This window comes from Pempheris klunzingeri, chromosome 24, assembly GCF_042242105.1.
Source record: "Pempheris klunzingeri isolate RE-2024b chromosome 24, fPemKlu1.hap1, whole genome shotgun sequence".
NCBI classification, from domain to species: Eukaryota; Metazoa; Chordata; class Actinopteri; order Acropomatiformes; family Pempheridae; genus Pempheris; species Pempheris klunzingeri.
The window spans coordinates 3,675,616-3,698,144 of NC_092035.1; the positions used below are offsets into that span (position 1 = coordinate 3,675,616).

The 22,529-nt window shown below is 44.2% G+C and overlaps 1 protein-coding gene across 12 annotated transcripts in view; it reads left to right on the plus strand.

Annotated features, from left to right (window-relative positions):
* The first annotated feature begins 2,401 nt into the window (after positions 1-2,401).
* mbnl2 (muscleblind-like splicing regulator 2) overlaps positions 2,402-22,529 on the plus strand; it is a 51,221-nt gene continuing 31,093 nt past the window's right edge. For 11 of the 12 annotated variants that reach the window (XM_070855527.1, XM_070855530.1, XM_070855532.1 and 8 more), the window contains exons 1-2: positions 2,402-2,626; positions 12,190-13,107. In XM_070855527.1, the coding sequence (XP_070711628.1) occupies positions 12,934-13,107 (174 nt within the window). In that variant the 5' untranslated portion in view covers positions 2,402-2,626; positions 12,190-12,933. The remainder of the gene's footprint in view (positions 2,627-12,189; positions 13,108-22,529) is intronic. The other variant, XM_070855528.1, reaches the window with a different exon arrangement.

Sequence of the window (22,529 nt, forward strand, 5' to 3'; positions counted from 1 at the left end):
GACGCCCCCTCAGTTGATCCCGAGGTCCGCACTACAGACTGCTACTGCAACAAACGCAGAGTCAAAACCCATTAATGAGCACAACACGCACAGACATCTGCTTTGGTTACTTTCTCTTTGCCCATGTGTGAACATTTGAAATACATTTTGTGCTTTGTGAATGTGTGCGTGAGTGTCTTGTAGCCACCCTCAGCACAGTATTCATCCTTAAAATCCATCCTTTTTTTTCCCCCTTCTTCTCGAGGTGAGGCGGTTGTATTTGTTTTGCATGCAAATCAAGTTGTTTTAAGAGTCGTTATGAATCGGGTGATTTTGACTTTGCAGAAGAAGAGGGATCTGTCTGTCCTTGAAGATAATGCCACCTGTATGCAGAACTTTTTTTTTTTTATAAATGATGCTTAAAATAAACATGCTGCTCAAAACAAATTCTGACTCAATTGCCTTGTCTCGTGCAAAAGTGTTTCAACCTCATGCCTACCTCAAACTTCCTTTCAAACAAGTTAAATAAAGAAAATGCCTTGTTAAATCGGTATTTTGCAGCTTGGCTTGTATGTATTTGTGTATTTTTTAAGAGTGCCAGCCTGGTGTGTGCTTGTGTGTTTGTTTGGGAGTGTGTGGGCGACCAGGGAGTTTTAGAGAAGTATGCCGGCAGCAGCGTTTTTACAAATGCCTCCTCTGCATTGAGATCAATACGTTAGGCCTTGGGGGATGAGCTTGACCTATGTTAGCAGTTTTTCATAATCATTTACATCTTGAAAAATACTGTTTTTCCCGCATAATGGCGCTGCCTTGGATGTGTTGTGTTTTGCTTTTCCGCTTGCTGTGTTCTGGTTGAAAACGCTGCATGCCATATGGACAGATAGATAAATCAGTCATCAATCCTTTAATAGAAAACAAAGAGGCATTTCTCACTTCTCCTTTACTGCCTGAGATAATGTTCAGTAAACACCAACTTGTCGCCGCCAGTGTGATGCGTGTCAAATGTCACATGATGAATTATACTGTGACCGCGCCTGACACAAGGCAGTAACATATGTCAGCAGTTACCATCACCACAATGACCCCAGATTAATTCTCTGTCTTTGAATTTCAACATGACGGACATTAAATTGAACCCGTGCACTTCGCACCGCCGCTTTCTCCTCTGTGAAGAATTACAGTTAACATCAATCCACTGCCGACTAATAACGTCTTCCTCCCTGACGCTGCCAAAGGCCTGTGTCCTGACAAACTGTGATGCCTTCATTCCCAGTAGCATTCCACTGAAGCAGACCTTGGCCCTGACAGAGCAGTCTGTGATGGCTATGTTCATTGTTCATGTGCTCAATAGGCGGCACATGGCGTGGGCAGCAGTCAGTGGGGCTAAATTTGTGCCTCTCTGCTCATTCCGGGGATATTTGTGACTTGCTCCTTGTTGACTCGTTGCGCTTCTTGCTGACAACGGGTCTCTGTGTGTCACAGACTGCTAAATCCAGCCAGCTGTGGGCAATTAGGTTGCAAAATGCTGGGGATGTGCACGCTCATCTGTAAAGCATCAAGTGGTGATGCTGTGCTGAGTGACAGTCTATGATAGGCTTAAAAGAAAATCAAACTAAACATTTTTTTTGCGATTAGATTTATTTTGACAGATGTAAAATAGCAATAACTACATATAATAAGTCAACACATCACTTTACAGTATGCTATATCAGGATGGTTAGAAGAATTAAGACCTATACTTTGTATAAAAGGTAGTTCACGTTGTGTCACGTCAGTAATCTAGATGCATATTGAGGAAGATTATGCAATTCTATCAATACTATTATACTAGAATAACTAAAATATATAAATTATCAATACTGATCCAGGAAATCGTGGCTTCGATGAGGTCGCTGCACTGTAAAAGAGTGTAAAAGTGTCAGAAATGCTCAGATTAACACAGGATGCATGGCAATAGGTTTTGTCACATGTCTTTAATGTTTTCATCTTGGCAATGGCAGGCTACTTTGACAGACAGACAGACAGACAGAGAGGCAGACAGACACTAGTTCATAAATCAGTGGCCACATCTTTTCCCTCAGGGAGATTCACTGTTGTTTCCTAGGTAACAAGCACCCCCCTCCCTTTACCCTTGGTTCCTCTGGACTGTACCACCTCTACTGTAGGGTGGGCATTGTGTTGTTTATCGAACAGAAGTAGATTTCCGTGTTTAAATTGAGCGACATGTAGCGATACGTTACAATTAAATACGCTTTCTCGGTTAACTGCAGCCCATAACATCTCAAATAGTCGATAATAAATGCGTTATTAATGTTTAGACCGTAGCACCAACCCCCTAGCGAAGCACATTCAACATTTCATCGAACTGTCAAAATCGCTTGTTGCTTCCTACCCTAGCCTTAAAAGTAGTTAGCGAGCTAGCGTGTAGGGAGCGATAGCTTACTTCTTGCCTTTCACTGACATACATTTCGAAAGCGAAAAAAGTTTGCTGCCAAAAAGAAAATAGCGTCAAAGTGTCCGCGGAAGCCCGTTTACCCTTTCTGCCGTCCTGATCCGACACCGTGGGTCCCGTTCGAACCGAAATAGCGCTCTGGAGAAGCGGCGGCGGCGGCTGAAGTGCAGCTGGATGTGACAGGTTCGTCATCAGGTAAGCTGCAGGTAGTTAGCTTAGCAGCTAGCACCCGTAGGCTCTGGTGCTGCTTCTACACACTTGTTACAGCGCTGTGGCGAAAACAGCCGCTGTGATTGTAAAGGTACAACTCCAGTGTCCCACACATGATGCGCTGCTGACTGGATTGCTATGCTAGCTCGCAGTCTGTGTCCAGCTAATGGAAACTAGTGAAAGCAGCTCCAGCAACAACAAACACCGAGGGAGCGTGCATTACGTCGCAGTGGTCGCTGTGTGTCTCCGCTTCAATGGTATGCTTTCTGGGACATGATGTTTGCAGCCAATACAGAAGCTTATGATAAATATCGCGGCGATAGGCTTGATGGTAACTCATTAATGATCGATTATTGATTGAATATGATACAGTCAGTTGTAATCGGCAATGGCGTTGTCGTCATTGTGACAGGGTGCACCCATGTTCTAGTGAACCCTTATCATATTCTATGTAATGCAGATGTAAAAACAATACAATAAATGTAATGGCACCTTGATTAATGGACTATTAGGTTTAATTACTGTGTACAAGAAAAAATAAAGCATTCCTAATGAGACCTAAGTGGAGGCACATTTTAATCTACTGCAGGCTGAGCCAGAGCCTTTACACCTGGGTAAGGTTAATAAGTTGTGATCAGGCTACCTGCTAGGGCATGTACAGCAATTGGTCCATCTGAAAATGCAAGGTGACATCTCTTGCACCAATGGAAGCAGGGTGCAGACAGGCAGCAGGCTGCATTAAGTTTAAATAAGCTATCAAGTGTGAAAATGTGAAGAGGATGTTGGGCTGGAGTATATAAGGGCTATTACAGTGGCTCATAGCATCCACAGTGCACTATGTTTGTTAGGAAATGAGCTTTTTATAATCAACAGCACATAAAACTGACCATGAATGTTATATATCAAATTAGCACCAGATAAACCTCCAGTGAACAGACGTCTCCTTCAAAGCCAGTAGGAATTTTAATGTAGTGACTCCAGTTCTCCTTGATCGTTTTTTTAACCTTTTACTTCTTGAACAGCCTTGAATCTGCTCCAAAACACACCAGTTGACCGCTTGCCTAGACATCCATTAGGCACTTGTTTATTCGCAATCATCACGTGGCCTTGTGTGTGACGGACTTACCAGAACGGGCTTCAAGCGGAAGGAAGCCCAACTCTCTGTCGCTTGATATTTGATTACGGCTAATAATAGAAAAAGACAGCTGCCTTTTCATTGATCTGTCTTCGGTGCCCTATTTCTGAGCCCTGTTTTTTTTCCCTCCTCTGTGGTGTTTAAACTCTCCAGTAGTGATAACACACAATACAGTATTCAGCGCTGGGGAGCATTTTCATACACAATTTGAACCCATCAATCTTCATTTGCTGTAATTAGCCATTGTTTCAGAAAACCTCTTTAGTATTTGAAAATGAAGCCGCTTTGGGCCACAGAATCGGCCTGTGTGTGAGTGAGCCAAGCTTTTTGGGGTCAAACAGGACAGGGATAATAAGAGGGGAGGGGATACCATGTGGGAAGGAAGTGGCTCAGCTTGTTTGTCTGCCAGGCTTTTGTTTGTTTTCCTGTCGAACAAATCTATTTAGGAGGTAGCCTATCTGAGGTCTGTCGGTAGAAATTAGCTGCGAGCGGGGCTTGTTATGCTGTTATTGACAGTTAGACAGTAATGTGGTTATTGAGAAGCAAGTTGCAGCCAAATGAGACACTGATAAGCTTAATCTATCAGCAATGGTTAAGCTGTACAACTGCTATCGTCGTTGATGAATCCTAGCATGCCCAGTTGTGTTTTTTCCTGAGCGAACCAGTCATGTTTCATCCTGCAGTAACGGCCTATACAGTTGTTGCACTCCAGGAGCGTCCCTGCCCCTCAAATCTCTTACATCTGTGTACATGTCATAGTGTGCCCACGTTCACAGAAGGTGTAAGGCGACACTTTTGTTTTCGACAAAGGCCGATGCCCCCCCCGCCTCCCTGTTCATGTTCATGTAATGGCAGGACGCTCGTCTGTGTTATTTCATTACAGGTGCCCTGATGCTTAAGATGACGTCAATATTCAGTGCCATTTGCTGAGGTAGACAGTTTTTCAAGCTAGAGAGGTTAATCCCCCCCAATCCCCATCTCCCCAAAACCATTTGACAAATCTATTGCCTGTGGAGCAACAGATTATATATAGCTATTAAAGCAGAAGCAGGCAGTAATAGGTTTGTTTATCATGGAACTGTAAAGCATGTTTAGCCTCACTGATGTTCAACGAAACACCCAGGCTGCCGCGTCATTCACAGCCTTTGTATGAGACAGAGGCAGAGAGAGAGAGGGACAGAGGGTGAGAGAGAGAGACAGACACGGGGAGAGACAGACGGTACAGCTGTTCTATTGAATCTGGATCGAAAAGTCATGAAGCTGGATCTCTGACTCATCAGTTCTGTGACGCTCCGGTTTCACGGCTCATATGATGCCAACCAGCATGTCATCAGCCGGGTGGAGGGGAGAGGAGGGGAGAGGAGGGGAGAGGGCGGGCAGGGGAAGGAGACAGACCAAGACTCCCAATTCCCAGTCACCACCAGACTTTTTCCTCCCTCCCCCCCAAACAAATTCTGATGCAATAACAATAACAGAAATGTTCACTACTGTGCAATTTTCCGGTCCAGCAAACTAAGGGATTAGATTGAAATAGAGCCTGAAAGATAGCTCTGAGATATGAGGAGAACACTCAGGTGAGGGATGAGGAGAAGTCAGGGGGGAGGAAAGAAAAGAGATGTGTAAGAGGGAAGGTGAGAGGAGGAGTGTCTGCATAGCCAGTTTAGAGGACGGATGCTGAGGGGAGGTAGAGGAGAGTCGGGAGGGGGAGTGGGTGCAGCGCTCCTGTTTCCTGGGGGGGATGGTATTAAATGTGATGATGGAACATAGACAAGGAAAAGGCTGATCTTCGTTTTGTGACTGCAGCAACTCTTTGATTATTGTGCATGGCTTTGTTGTGTGAGACATAAGTCTAGACTTTATAATCCTGAGCTTGTTTTCTCTTCTAACACAATTCATGCTGATTTGAATTTAAATACAATCAAGTTTTGATGACTAAAGAATGAATAATGCAATAGCTAGTCGAGCAGTGCATTAAATTGGGGAAATACCTTTTAAGATCAGCATTCAGAGGTTGTTACTGTAAGCAAAGCTTTCACCCCATCACTTACTCCACTCTGTTCCAATGGAGACGCACAGAAAGCTGTGATTCAGAGGAGCCGTCCCTCTATTGGCTGGAGCTGTGAAGGGGCAGGGCCTTGCCACAGGCTGGTGGGCAGGAAGGGGCTGGCTTAAGGGACGCTGAGGGGGGGGCGGTCTGGCTGGAAGTGTTTGAGCCAGATAGTTGGAGTAGACACTCTTCTGCTTCCTGCCTGCCTGCCTGCCTCGCTCGCTCGCTTGCCTCGCTTGAGAGAGAGAGAGAGAGAGAGAGAGAGAGACATCGAGAGAAAATCCCTGTCTAGGCATGGACCTCCGGCTGCAGCACTCGGCAACTCGCGAGGAATGACAACAGTTCACATGGTCATTAACTCCAGTCGCTGAGGCTGAAGGGAGAGCTGTACTGTAGCTCAGTGTCACAGAAGCACGGGGGTGCCTCCTATGTTCGGGACAGCAGACAGACAGAGGCACACAGAAGAGCTACGGGACCCAGTGAAACAAGGTGGGAAAGATCCGTCATATTGGCTGGCTTTTTCTTTTTTGGTCTTCTTTTTTTAATAGATTTTTTTCAGGAGTTTTGCTGCAGTGTGCTGCATACCAGTCTGGGTGGGGAGGGAGGCGAGGGAATGTTTTATCTGTGCGAGAGAAAGAGAGTGAGGCTGAAAGAAATGGAAAGGAAATGTAGAGAGTGTGGGATGAATGTACAGGAGCACTGGGAGCTAGCAGCCACGCAGTAACTACCCACATTGCAGTTTCCAGCTCTGTAATGGACTTTCTCTTTCGGCTCCTGAGGGAGAGGCATTATTATCACAGCCGTTGACTTTACCCCTTCCTCAGTGCAAATGTCAGGAGCTTTTTTTGCCACATGGGCTACATATTCTTCGCCCTCTGGAGAAAAACTTGCCGTGTTGTGAGGTATTTGTCCTGTCACTGCCTGCTTTGTGTGGTTCTCCCAAAGTTTTTCCTCCTAACTCTTGGCGTGCACTTTTTCCAAATAGCAAAGTCAGAGATTGTTTGTTCAGAACTGGGCCTGATGTTGTGTCACCCTTTATGCATGCAGACGTAAATAGCCGATGACCTGAACAAGCTGTAACTTCACAGATCTAATAAGGCCCACATCATAATTAACCTTTTGAGTTAGATGGGGCATGGTTGACGTGTCCCTAGCTTTCCGCTGTCTGCCTAGATTTAGCTTGGTTGGTGCGGTCAAGTAGTGGACACCGTCGCCTGCATGGAAAAGGCCAGGGTGGTGTCATACATCTGGCCGTGGACCAAGGGGAAGTGGGTGTTTTCTAAAATGGAACATCAGTCCAGCCCTTCCTGTTGAGAAAATAATGGGATAAGTCTCAGACAAGCACCAAGTCCTCACTGCAAGACCTTGTCAGCCAGAAATCCCCTTTCTCTGAATTGACTCTCATGCAAATTGCACCTCGAGATGGTATTAAAAGGATTTAGTGGTTGGTAGGTTTTTCAGACATCTTCTGCATGAAAGAGGAAGACTGATTGCTCTGTGACACAAGGGTGAGTTTGCTGAATCATTCAGCCCTTATGTTTTCAAGTGCTCTAATTTGAAGGCTTAAGATTTCCATTCATTTGATGTGTTTCACTTATTATTCTAATTTACAAGAGTTCTAATCCAACCTAGTATTTTCTATCTATCTATTATCTATTTATCACTTAATCAGCTACAGTAGGTAAAGTGCCTCTGCAGATCACCTCAGTCTTTTAGATTATTTAAGGCAGGGTATGCTGTTAATCATCATGTTTATCTGAGCAGCACCGTTCACCTCTGGCTACAAACTGTACTGTAATTAGCCGATGACTCGCCTGAGTCCTGTGGCTAAGCAGGGAGTAGACAAGACCACTTACACAGTAAACAAGTCCATTTGCTGAGTGCAGGGGTCGATATCAATACCAGGTACTGACACTCTCTCTGGAGGTACTTATAAAAACTTAGAAAATCATGTAAAGGGTCCATCATCTGCTCTGGATTATGAAACAGGCCACTGATCAGGAGAGAACAGCCCAGTCCCATATCAGGAGCAGGGCCATTCGGGTCATCATGGTTTAGCTAAGGCTATTATGATATGGGGCACACCTATCTGCTGACGCTGTGAAATGCTCCTTGCATTGCCTCCAAACAGTAGCTTAGTCCTGGGATAGCCTCTGCTGAGCTCACTCACCCGTCCTTATCACTAATGGTACTTGATGATATTGAACTGGAGCCGTAGCTTATGCCAAAGACAATTTCATAAGCATCGTAGTGGCCATAGCATTAATTACGAATTAGGCTGCAGGGTATAGCCCTGCTCTGATCCTCTCTGGAAGATGCAAAGGAACATTTTGCAAGGCAACAAGCTGGTGATGTCACACTGGAGGCTAGGTTAGGTTTGTTAGGGATGGAGGACATTTTGATAAAACCTGCACTGTAAGACTCACTCATTTTCCATTACTCACTGGAAACCTATTTCCCCTCACAATGAGGCCCACTCTCCACTGCCCTGAAAAACATTGACCACTTGTTCCTCTTGGCCATGCAAATGACCATAGAGCTGTGGTGTGCCAGCATAAAATGGTAATAAATGGAAATGCAGCCACTCAGGTACCCAGTTCATGTGCTTGTCTCTCACTGTCGTTTGTATTTTTACTTTATTTTGCTGGTAACACCTGGCTGATGCACAGTAAACGTTGTCACAAGGCTTACAACCAATGGAAAGCGGGTGGCTTATCGTCTCTGCTGAACAAATACAAGCAGCTAAGATAAACTGCACAGCACAGACAGGGCGCGCAGATACCAGACTAATGGGTTACATACGTGGTATTCAGAGGTCAAGCCAATGACTTTCACTCGAGACGCCCCAGTCCCGCTGACTCTCATTCAATTAAGCAGACTGACCAAGATAATGCCGCTGCCAGCTGGCCTTAGTAAGCGTCAGTAATCCATAAAGTCTAGTACTGTGGTGCTTTTCTTCACATCTCTGGCCTGCTTTATCAGGTCACCCTGTCTGTCCACTGTTTGTACTAAGGACACAGAGGGGGACAAAGCCCGCTTTGCAGGAACTCAGGAACTAAAGATAAACAGGATATTCTCAGATGTGCAGGATTCGGCTCTTCAGGTTTTGTTCTTGTATAGCTGAAAACATAAAGGATGACACTATTAGGATTACCGATGTAGCTGCCACAGTAAACAGCCATATTAACATCAGCACCGCACACCTAGGGCATCTGGTTTGAAATCTATGGAAACCATCTCAAAGGTAACACATGTCTTTGTTGTCAGAGTCAGATCATTAGACTCTATTTCTGTTAATTGCTAATCTTCACATTTCTGTCCCTGGAAAGACTCAGGACTGCAGAAACAGAACCAGGTTCAGTCATGACGGTGTACAGGAGGACTAATCTCTGAGGTCAAAACATTGGGTGCTGTATGGTCTCTTCCTACCTGCTAACCATCTGTCTTTCCCTCCCTTTATATCAATAGCATTGTGCTTGAAGCACGACCGCTAAGCTCAGCGATGCGTAAACTAAGCCAGGCTGCATGTACTGGAGGTGTAATGCGCCAGCAGAAGCTAAACTAGCCTAAACTAAGCCAGAGGCACACTGTCCAAGGACACACATCGAACCAGCCTAAACCAAAACTGCACACTATACTTCTGACCTCAGGTAGTTTTCCATTATTGCAATGTAATTTTCTTCCACTGTGCTCTTAAGATGGGATGTTGTTGCATGACGGAGGTAACAGTTTTCCCCCCAAGATGACAGTTTGCTTTCAGGCAGGGGCTTTGCTGTGTTTCAGGAGTGCAGAAGGTCTCTGTTGTCCCTGCTGAAGAGAGGGCTAGCATCAGCAAACGTGCTGCATCAGCGTCATTTCACTGTTACAGTACACATCCATCTCTTCTAAGCTAAATTTAGTTTGGTAAAGCCCATTCAGCACACTGCACACTATACGCAGGTTACATCCTTAAGTTTTTACCACATCGTTGGTCTTTAAAAGCTGCACAGGCTGCAAGGTTTTCACTATCGATTCATCTTCTGATCATTTTTGTCTACTCAGAATTTAGCTGCAAATTTATGTCACTGGGTCACTGGTTTTCTTTTTAGGGTTTTTTTTTTTACTTTTACTTAGTATGTTTTTACTTTAATCATTGACTGAATCATTAAATTGATTTACAAAATTGCAATTGATAAATTTTCAGTTTAATCGATTGTATAACCAGTTGATTACAGAATTGATCCAAACCCAGTCTCAGTTCAGATTTGGCACATGACAAAGGGCAAACAAACAGTTGCTTGCACAGCAGGTAAATTCCCTCAGTAGATTGCACTAACATACAGCATGGGAGCAGACATGCAGTCATGTTCCTGCATGATCGGTATCATACCATCACCCACATGGGATTTTTTTGATCCTCGGTCCTCACCACTTGTTTTGAATATCTTTCATGACAAACATTGTTTGAATGTTGCCAGTCAAGTCCCATGTGAGCGCTTCAGATGCCTCCATCCAACCTTTATCAAAACTGTCGGCCTACATGATTTTATTAAAGACTCCCATGCTGTCAACCTCCACATTTTCCACCAAAAATACAAATGACTGATGGCTGTGTTCCCTAACGATTTTAGCACAACTGGCTCCATCATTTGAGGCCAACATATTTCACAAAGAAATAGCGCCACCATCCCTTCACGCGTTCCTACAAAGTAGGTTAGCTTGATCACAGACTTTTTATGGTTTCTAAAAATAAGAAGGGATTAATTGTTAAAGGTCAGATCTCACATGATTCTTACCTGACTATCTCTTTTGCTGCGATTGGCTCTCTCCCTGGGGAGATGGTGTGAAATTAAATCCTGCCTTGGAGAGTGGAGCCTGGGCGTCAGTACGATCGCGCAAGGAAGCTTCTCATCTCATTTCACATGATCAGCACTAAAGTGGGACAATATGATTAGCTAGACAATGGTCTGGATTCATAGGCTTGGAACAGTATATAGTGTTGGTGGGTGATTATGAGGGGAGGCATCTTTCTGCTGTGAGTTGTCTAAGGAAGGCTTTGGATGTATGGCCTTGCCCTTGTGGTCTTAGACTTTTTCTATTTAATATTTCAAACAAAACTACAAAGTCTCCAATTGGAAGTTCAACTATCAGACGAAGATGAAGGATGATGTTATGTCTACAGGACAGCAGGACAAAAACACGTGGAGGACTGTACACCTCTATGACAACTGTCTAAGGGTTTCTATCTATGGAGGGAATCTGTGCAGGGATTTCTGTCTCCCTTAACAGTAGCATAGATGGTTTGAGCACAAGTCTCAACTCGCCTTCATTAAGACCAAGTGAAGCTTGTTGTATGCCTTCAGACCTTGTTGAAGATATTGTTCCCACAGTATTTATCATTGTTTTGGAGTTTGCTCCTGGTCCTGTCTGTTTTCCATAGATCCGTTAATATGTTAAGAACAGTAAAAGGGGAATCTTTTAACCAGTGCTGTAGGTTTTTACAACCCCTCTTCTTCTCCCCCAGTCTGGTGTCCTCAGCCCCCTTTCCCCACCCCCAGTTAGCAGAAAAACATTTCCAGATGTGCAAAGGAAAGAGCTCCCTGCGCAGTAGCTTAGTATTAGATATTGTACACTCAAGCTAAAGGTCACTTCCTCAGATTGTTGCTCCACCAATTGTCTGCGTAGACAACCAGAGACCATTGCCTTTACAGGATGATGCAGAGATCACACGTCCCCCCCCATGAATCCAAATTGACAGGCTGCTGTCAATGAGGCAGTATCTAATTTGGACGGTGAGAGACCAGTGAATATTGCAGGACGCTGGGCAGCGTCATAATCGTGTCTGGCACTGGCATATGCATCTGTCTCGGTCCCTCTGTGGCTGCTGGATGGCTGCCCGGAATAGTGCTGCGCTGCGCGGTTTTCTATTGGCTGCACCATCCCGCCATGCATGGCTCTACTGGGCGGGTTGGACCCTGGGGCTTTTTTCTATCTCTGCACTGACTCGATTGCTCTTGTCCACTGTCTCATAGCACAGAGGCTTTTGCCATTCACTGCTTTGTATGCAATATGTTGGAGAGCCACTGGGCTTGTAGTCACCCTTTACAATGGCACACAGCAGTGTGCTGGGGACTTAAACTCAAGTGGCTTCTGAATAACCTCACAATTGCCTTTTCTCTGGTCCGTCAGCCATGTATCCTTCAGAACTAGCACCCCTCCGGGGCAGTATGCACACAAATTCAGATTGACATGCATACACAAACACTGTTAATGCCCGTTCAAGCCTATTAGATAAATAGTTGCCCATCATATTCAGCAAGCTGTTTTTTCACTCACTCTGGTTGTTTCATTGCTCTCTTTTTCTACCTCTTTCTCTTTCCAATTTAGATTGCTGACAGAAAGTGCCTTGTGAGACATCATCCCTACTTGAAGATCCCTTCGTGTTTTCTGAAGAGCTCCAGATTTGTCCCTCGGCAGTCGTGAAAGGACATAGCTCAGCTGCAAACACCCCTGACCATTTGGTTTGTCTTTACCTGTGCTCAGTGTGAAGAAAGAAACCCCAAGCGAAGAGGTGGAGCTGCTGCACTGCTGGCCAAGGTGCCAAAGCTCAGAGAGAGTATCTACTGAAGACGTTTAAACAATAGAAAGCCACAAACTTTGTGTTGTCTTAAACTGTGCCATTGCTCCTCAAAATAGCACCACTGTTGCTCCCCAACATTCACCATCGCACAGATATCATCACTCATACAAAGGACATTTTAGGGACATTGGTACAACCAGTAGAGTATATCTCTGAGCATGCCCCCTCTGCCTCGTCAGAGGTCTGCACCTGAGATTTACTGATTGATGAACAATTAGCGGTTTGAGTGACAAACTCCACAACAGCAGTGCAGTCCCATGCTCCAGCCACAGAGACTTTGCCAGTCCATTACCTCCACTTTCCTGTCCTCAAGGACAAACCTCATCCACTGACCTGAAGCAGATCTTTAATAGCTACATGTTCCATCAGTTTTAGTTGTTGTGTGTTTTATTTTTTTGCTGGAACACTCTGAAACAGCTCCTCAGAGGATAGCCTCCTCCTTAAACCAAGTGGCTCCACTCCACCCCAGCTCCACAGCCAGTGCTGCTGACATGGCTCTAAACATTGCCTCGATACGGGACACAAAATGGCTGACCCTGGAAGTGTGCCGGCAGTTTCAGAGAGGGACTTGTTCACGCAGTGATGAGGAATGCAAATTTGCCCACCCACCAAAAAGCTGCCAGGTGGAGAATGGTAGAGTGATCGCCTGCTTTGACTCATTAAAGGTAAGAACTTTAAAATACAGAAGGTAACTGCTGGGATTTCATGAATTTTACATTGTTCTCTGCTCTATTCCTCACTTAATTTCTTGATATGAATGACATACAGGTTACACTGCAGAAATCATCATGGTTTCCATTTGCTGATGTATTTCTCTTTACACAACCTCATGGAACTGTCAAATAATGTAAAGCAAATGTGAATAATTGGATTACATCTCTGCTCTTCCAATATAGAATCTGACATAAAAGCTTTGTGGTTCCTAACGGTGGATGGGTTTAGGTTGTCTGCTCAAATTAGCATGTGTGTCAGGTCTCCATGCTGTGCTGCAGTTAGCAGACTAGCCTGACCTATGAAGCTAAAGGCCAGAGAGGTCTGTTGTCATATTCACTGTCACCATAGATGTGTGTGTGTGTTTGGTTTTTTTTTATACGGTAAGTTCTTCTAATGTTACCATGCCTTGTCCATCATCTTAACTTGTGGGCGAACATCTGATCGCCTGAAGTCATTCCAGGGCTTCTATTCCTGGGTGCATGTCAGCTGTCACACACGACCAACAAACAACATAAACGGCCAGAGCTTGTTTTCTAAGGTTTGGTTCTCACAGATCCAAGAAGAGCTTAAAGTGTTGCATTTTCAAGATGTGTTTTTTCCCAACTTGAGACCAGAATCTTAAGGGATAGAATTTTCATTATTGACTATATTTGGTTGATATGAAAATCCACAGGGGCCTTAAAGCCAAGTTGAAGTATTTGTCTCCTTAATAAAACATGACTCCTCTTGCCAGAAGTTATATCACTGTTATACGTGCTATAGTCAGTGCTCTTAGTTTTGCACTGTTTGCCTTTTCATAGTAGTAAAATAGTGGTAGACTAACTGAAAAGTCTCCCTAACGATAACAGGGTCGCTTCACACAAGCCCCCACATGCAACAAATAAGATGGCCGCATCCACGAGCGATCCAATATTTTAAAGCTGTGTGGAAAAAAAAACCCAGCAGTGACAATGATAAATAGCCAAAGAAACTAGAGCAGAACACTGGAACTGTGAGGAGTTTGGCTTTTTTTAAGTGCGAACTGTAGCTGCATTTAACATATACAGCACTGCAGTGTGTGGAGAGTATATGTCACATTTTTCTAGGTTGTCTACAAGGTCAAAGCAGAGAGACCAGATTCACATTTTTCAAAACCTGAAGTCATCATTAAATACATTCAGAAAAATGGTGGTTAAACTGTGACCTATTCCTCCACATGGCAAGCTTTCCACACATTAAGGTTTTTTCGTGCTAGAAATCCATTTAGATGTATGGATTGTGTAAAAGCCCCCTTCATTATTAGTTGCTGATGGTCAGTTATTTATTTGACACCATGAGAACAAGCTGTCTGTATGGTGCCATCAGCTGTTTTCTTAGTTAAGACTGAGCTCATGGTACGGCTCCCTGAGTTATTGCCTGCAGTCAGTCATTGACTCACATTCTTTCCCAGCTGCCAGATTTTGCGAGCCGTTATGGTTTAATGAGCAAACAGCTGACCGGGATCGATTTGTTGTTGCACCATGCAAGGGAAGGCCTGACATGGACCCTCTGCACGTGACATGATTTTGCTGTGCCTTGAAAACTCCAACCAGTCATCCCTGACTGAGGAAACTAAATGACCGGAGCGCTCAACCACATACTAGTGCCACCTTTCATTTGGACTATTCTCTATGATGTTTCCTCTACAAATAGTGACCATACAATCCACTGGCAGTTTGTGCATCACTCGTACTTTGCTGTATAGAATGAATAATTAGCCTGTGTGCACTCTTTGTTCCTTATCCTGTCACGGAAACATTAATAAGGGATCTCACTATGAGGAGTGCTCTCATCATTACGCTCAAAAGCCTCTGGATCAGTACTTCTGTCATTGCTGTCAATCTTGCTCTTGCATCAAGACAGAACTTTTGCAGGCCTCCACCAGGTTATGGGGCTGTAGGTGTACTCCATTCATTTGATCAAAATCTGACGCTGTGTCTGAGTTCAGGAGCCGCATCCTTCGAAGGTTTGAACAGATCTAAGGCTGGACAGAGACGGTCTGCTCTACGGAGGTTTTTCTGTGTCCGTCTCCATCAATTCCTGCCCTTATCCTTGCATCACGAAGCAACCACTCCTGTCACCTAGCAACCTTGACAGCTGTGGTTGACAATCAGATCACAGCTTGTAGAGATGAGCCAGAAATTTTAATTCTATTATTATTTTCTTTGGTTTTATCATTAATAGAGGAAATGGAGGATCTAGTTGTTGGAGCCTCCAAATTTGGCAAAGACGGCCATATTTGAATTAACCTTCGAAATAGGACAGCTTTGCAGCATCGCTCTGACGCATTCGGCCTTAAAATGCAGCCTTTGAGGAATGCGGCCCCTGAACTGAGACGCAGCTTATGTGTCTCTGTAAGAGATACTTGACCATAGGGGACAAAAGGGTCATCTTTCTTGCCTGACACAAGGTGGTCTGACACACCTTTAAAGGATTTGAAAAGGTCTTTGCCAGTATCTCATGGCAACTTCACAGCATCAGCATCATCTGTTGATAAAGGGAATCCATCTCATCTCCCCAGCTATTGCTATGTGTGGATGGCTTGATGTAACCCATGGACACCTCCATCAGGTCTTTGTTTGACAGGCTAGCCTGATGGGCTGTGATTTGTGGTGGCAGGCAACATGCTCTCTTGAAACTCTCTTGAGAGGTGCATGGTTCATAGTAGAGGGTTCTCTACTTTGCTTGTTAAGCTAGGCACCCAATTTACCAGTCTGCTTTGATGCAAGTACCATGACAGCCAGCCAACATCATGGCTGTGACCCTACGACTGCTTCCTATAGGTTGCTTCTAACATCAGTAATCTAGGAAATCTGTTGCTGTCACTTTAGGCTGCTCCAGGTAAGCCTATCAGTTGAAAGCATAAAGCAGCTAAATTGTTAAGCGTATAAACAGAGCTGTCTCTAATTGCAGCGACTCCTTCTCTCTCACCCCCTCTTCTCAGCAAACAACCCAGTGATAGAACGAGAATACAGGATTCTCTGTACTTTTAACTCCAACACTCCCCCTCTCTCACAAAGACTTTCCTCGTGACAGCTAAGAGAATGAATGCTTTATTATGCATTAGGAAATGTGTTTCGCTCCACGGCAGGCTGATTTCCACCCCATTACACCCGTATCGTCTTCCTGGGTCTTCTCATCTGATAGGGTTATCATGCCAGGGTTGTGTGCTGCCAGGCGTGACTTGGCCAATGATCAGAAGGGTCCTTTTCATAAACACGTGAAAGGTACAACTCAGGAGAGGAGTAAAGTAGGAGGTGTAACTCTGTTGTTGCACTTGTCAGGCAACGATAGGCAAGTTTGGAAAAAACAGTCCATTGATGACAATGACTCCTTCCTGTTGAACTCCCCTCTTGCTAAATCTCACATTTTGCAGCCCATTGCCAAAATGGAAGAAATACATAATTCATAATCTTGATCCGGAGTTCAAAAAGTCTTAAAATAATTTATACGTATGCTGTGCCAAGTAGAACCACGCAACATGGTTTCATTTTTCTGTCCCATGATTTACTGGGTGTTTGGGCTGCACAGCATTTAAAATGTTCTTTTAGATGATGTTATGTAAATTATAGGTGTCTCTAACTGGCAAACTCCTGGCAATCATTGTCTGGAAAGCAGATTTTGAAAGGTCTAATTAATTTTAAACACAAAGCTGTGGGACTTGTCAGAAAGGTTGCTGTCACTGCTCATGGCAAGAAATGGAGAGGAGAAAAGTGCCTCGTGTTTTTGCTGGGTATAAATTACATTTGAGACCATCATTCCATTATTGCCCCTGTGTGCGCACTCACTCTTATCGATAAGACCTGGATAAAAACCCGGCCTTTCAGATTTCTGATCAGCCTATGAAGTCACCAGACCATGGAAGGATAGGGATTGGGGTAGTGAGATTTGGGAACCTCAAACAGATGCGACCAAAATAAAATTTGAATTTGAATTTTCTGATATGCATGGGACAAATGACGATGAGGAATCACCCCTGCTAGGTTTGCTCCTGCCGTCTCCATCGTAAGCACCCTGACTTCAGTGCTGTTCTCAGCATTTCTATAGTGTAATATCTAGGGGATTATTTTTTGTCCTCCTGCTCTACACAGTGGGCTTAGAAATAGTCTCTCTATGCCACATTTGTCATCTCTCAAAATAGGACAAGCAGCTTCATCTCTGTCCAACTAAAGCTGTATTCACATTTGACTGGAAGAACTGATATAGTTTACAGATACCATTCATTTCCATTGAGACCTGACATGGAAATTTGACACTGATGACCTGAACAACAGCAGCAGTAGAAGTGGGAAATATTCGGACACATCAGCAGTTTTTTCATTCGTACACGATAGATTTCCAGCATGCCTGTGGCTCCCATCACAGTTCAGCTGCTCTCTCTATAGCCACAATAATCTGTGTCAATAGTGTTGATGATTTAACATGTGAAGATACATCACCATTAGGTGATAATACAAATATCACGTTAAAGACATATGGTTATACTTGCAGAAATTGGCACTATAGCTCAACACAGTTCAGGTCTCTGGAGGCACATGTGTAAGCAGTATCCCACTATTTAAACAGCTGCTGCTGCACATCATTTTGAACCAAAAGTAAAATCAGGTAGATTTCCATTGATTTGTAAAGAATAAATATTGAATATATATATAATATGTTTGCTTCCTTATAACTACTCTGTGCAGAAGGTGACAGATAATCAGTGCGTCCCATGCAGCATCACAAATGACATGTTGTGAATGAAGGCATTTTCTTTAAGCTTTGATACCTGTTGCGCTGTGACCATGGAAACCATGTTATCGAGGAGAAGGGGATGAGGGGAGGAGGGGCTGTAGGAAATGAGCGAGAATACCTACGTTAACGGAGTAAATGCAATCACACCAGTCATGTGATGATGTCACATTGGCTGTGCCTCTGACAGTAGCCTTTTGTTGATGCTCATTTCTCTGCTTTTCCAGTGTTTTCTCTTCAGTGCTGTCTCCAGCTGCACTGACTGGGTTACATTTCCTCCTTTCTCAGTAAAACACTGTTCATATTCTGAGCATTTGTCTGAATTTCTGTTTCTGACTGCTTGTCATTGCACAAATATGACATAACACACGTAGGCAGATTTTAAATAAAGCAGAAAATAGGACTAAGAATAAGCAGCTCATGGACAGATTGTCATTTCAATACTTATTTTTCCATACTGGAAAAAAAATACTCATACATGCTAGAGAGTGTTTTATATGTGTCAACTTTGCAAAACATAAGACCTTCAAGCCTTTAGGCAGCAGAGCGATGCCTGATAACATGAGATTTACTTACCCACAAATTTTTCTTTGAACCAGTCACATTTTACCAGGTGACCTCCACGCCTGACTGAGCTTCAATAGTCTGAGAGGTGGGGGACAGTCTGGTCCATCCTGGAACTATCATGTTTCGTCAAGTTGCTGTTTTCAAAAAGAAAGTGGTGAAGCAGGAGAAACAATAGAAGCTACTTTCAGGTGTGTGGTGTGTTTTCTCATTTGTGTCACAGACTCGCCGCAGTCCCCCTGGGGGTGAGGCGCCCTGGTTTCCCTCACTTGGTAAGAACATCTTAATCCGGACTCTGCTTCAAAAGAGCATAAGTGTTTTTTGGGGGCGTGGGATGGCTGAAACCGGTAAATAAAGAAGCGAGGGAACATGGAAGGAAGGGAAGTTGTTAATATTTGAATGGCTAAGCGATTAAAGGAAGGGAAGAGAATGAGAGATTCAGATTAAGGAGTGAAAAAGGAGGGAGTAAATGACTGGTCTTGCCAGGCAGGGAACCACAGCAACACTTTTAAACCAATTATCAAAGATTCAGAAGGAAAGTGTCTGTGACCTCGAGTTAATCTGTTACTCCATAGCTAAGAGTCCAGACAAAGCCACTGAAACTTATTAGCAAATTTATAAAATGTAGAGATTTTTCTGATTTAACTATAACTTCCTCCCCCTCGGCTTATTGCATTTGCATTTTTTTGGATTCTTACGAAGCTTCAGTGAACATGAACTTCATGCCCATTGCCTCACCACCCCCCCTTGTTTTAAAAGATGGGCTCGGCTGCATTCCTCAGCGTAATCCTCTCGAACTGGGCCACACCCTGGGCAGAGCAAACATGTGGAGGGGAATGCATGCGGCGCAGCGGGAGTTGGTGTTCCCCCAGGGTCATTCACACAGACACAATGAGGCACTGACTTGAGCTTAACGCTGGGCTGCAGTGGACACGGCATGCTTTGATGAGCCCCTAGGAGACCCCCACCGCCACCGTTCCTTAAACAGGCCTCCTCGTACGCAGGCACATGCACGCACACACGTTGTCTTTCCAGCGCGAACCATGCCAAATTTCATTTGATCCATGTGATTTCACCCCCTACACCCCACAGCCCCAGTCTAGCTGATCTGAAAAAAAGGTCCAAAGATAAGAAGAGATAAGAGGGAGGGAGGAGGACGTCAGATCAGCTCACTGTTAAAGTCTCATGACCCAGGTCCAGTCAGTCAGTCAGCCCTCTGCAGTGAAGGGCTCACTGCAAACACAAACTACAGTTATTTAATCATGTAAATGAAAGACTTGTAAAAGATGCTAAAGCACCTGTAGTGCTTTTTATTTTCTCTACCTTTTTTCTTTATCTTCCATATTAGTGTCATCAGTTTGTGTTCATTCATTTCCAAAGGTTATTGATGTTACTACAGCCTTAGTGTTGCACTGTGCTGCTGTTGATCAGAGAAGTTGATACAGTAGGGTACATGCTGGCATTTTAATTGGGCCACTGCGCTGACCCACATCTGTGTGTGCGTGCATGTGTGTGTGTGTGTGATTGTGTATGTGTGAGAGTCTGCTGTGATCCCCACATTTCACTGTCTCCCTCTGGGTCTCGCTGCAGAACTGGACACTGAAGCCAACTGTACACTAGTACTCTCTCTTGCTTTTGAAATGCTTTATTGGGAACGTGTGAGGTCACACTTCCTTCACGTGTGAGTGCTGTTGGTGCTGCTGTTTTCCAGTGTGTGGACTCATTTTTGGGAGCAAATCTTCCTAGCAACAGGACTTTTAGTGAACAGTTTTGCCCTTTAATGTGAGCAGCCAAACTAAGAATAAAACACAGAGACAACTGAGAATAGTTTGGCGGTGTTGGTACATGTAAAGGCAGTGTGTGTTACTCCTCCTATACTACTAACAATAATGATACCAAATTGACTTTTGTGCCATTTGGCTTAGCTACAGAATATCAGCCCCTTGTATTCAGGCATTCACTGTATTGCTTGGAGACGCCCCAGCATTTCTATAGTGCTGCCCAGGCCTCACATATGTAGGGTGATCTGCCTCGTCTCCACACCAAACTGCTTATACGCAGCCAATGTTTTATCACATAATGGAGATCTAGTTTTGAACTTGAACTCCATTATATCTGCTCTATAAAACAGAAAATGTATGGCACTGCTGCTCATGTCAGATTGAATAGTAGGTGTTCGTCACCCAATGAGCCGCCTGCAACATGATGGAGAGGCTGAGCACTGAAAATCTGCCCATCTGCTGTACCAGTGTCTCACCTGGTCTCAATCCACCCACTACCTCTGAGTCATCTGCTTTTTCCATCTCTCTCTGCTGCCCACAGTGCTGATCCAGTACTAGATTCTCTGCAGTCTTTTTTTTTGTCTCTCAGTAAAAATACGTCAACTTAAATCAGTACTGTAGAATCAATGCCATCCTCACATTTGGTGATTTCAATGCCAGCTGGACACAAACTCCCTTACTGCTGCAGTAGTTGTTGCTGTTGTGAGCACCTCTGCAGTAAAGCTGAGGGCAGATCTATGGCGAGCCAGGCAGGAGGCTTGCTGTGTGCTTGACCTTTAGTATTGGTCTCATTATTTATTGATGCGTAGTTTCATCATCACTCATCAAAGACAGACTCAGGTTGTCCTAATCTCATTCCTACAGAGAGTAGCATTTATTTGTCTGCTCTGTTCAGCCGAAATCATGATTTCAGTTCAAAATGTGGATCATGCTCGGAAAACCACTAACTTCAGCCTTGTGTTTGTTTTCCTGGAAAGGCCAGAGATGCCTACTGCTAGCCACAGTATGTTCCTCGCGTTGCCAGTATACTGAAGCATATGGCGTTTGCTGTGGCCCATATTTAACACAGAAATTAATCGTTGCTCTGGAAATGTGTTGACTGCTCCCCTCAGGTTTCTTTTAATTCTCCTCTGGTTATAAAATGGACAAACTTACAAAGACACAGAGCTAAGACACTCCCACCCAGCCACACACACACACACACACACCTTGGGAGCTACGAACATTAGATAGACAGACCCAGCTGTCTCCCATGGGCCAGGTTTTATAATGAGACAGAGATCTTCTTAATTGGCTCCATCTAATGAGGCAACAGAAATGCAATCTTTAGGGGCCCTGCACCAGAATGGGTTCCCTCCACTTTTTTGTCTAAATGACTATTAGTCTGTGTCAAACAGGCTGTTGTGAACCAGGCTTAGCATGACATCCCAGTCCCATGTGAAGACGTGTCAGTGCAGGAACCGTCTAGGCTTATATGTCAGTATGTCCGTATAAAATTATTGTGCGTTAATGCAGTGAGGAGTGTATCCTGCTCCGACAGTGATTGGCACCGGCCTGCCTTCTCAAAAAACACGTTGGCATGACAATGGGGTGGGCCCTGTGTGAACCCGTTCCTTCTCCGAGAAGTGTTCTTGTTCGGACTCACATTTTATTCAGGTTTGACGAGTGGCAGTGATGGGCTTGCGCAGCAGACATGGAGCCGGCCGTGAGTTCTTGTGAGACGATCCCTGTGCTGTCTGTTGTGCTGCAGATACTGATGAGCTGAGAGTGGAGCACTTAAGAAGCTGGTGCTTTCTCCCTGCACACTGACTTTAAATATTAATTTTCAACCGCAACAGCCACAGAATAAGAGGCAATCATTTACCCCATCATGTTGAGGATAAGGATTGAATCAGAGCGATAAGATAATTGGTCTACAACGGCTGATTACGTAAAAACAATGCTGTTGCAGTCAGTGCCATGTAGTTACAGTAGACAATTTGTACATGGCCAAGCTAACTTTCCCCACAAACATCAGGCTTAATAGGCTGGAGTGTATCTGCTCCAAATTGGGGTAATTTGATACAGCCTGCCTGGATGAAAGTCTTGGAGTTGGTGTAAATGACTCCTGTATTAGTGAATGAAAGGCTTACAGCTGTCGAGTTAGAGGGAGCGCTGGGTATTGTTATAAATGTTTTCATACAAATATACGCTCTGCTAATGTAGATTTGATACTGGTTCTTTAATGATGCTTTATTGATGCCTCTTTTGTTCAGCCGGGATCACTCCCACAACAACAC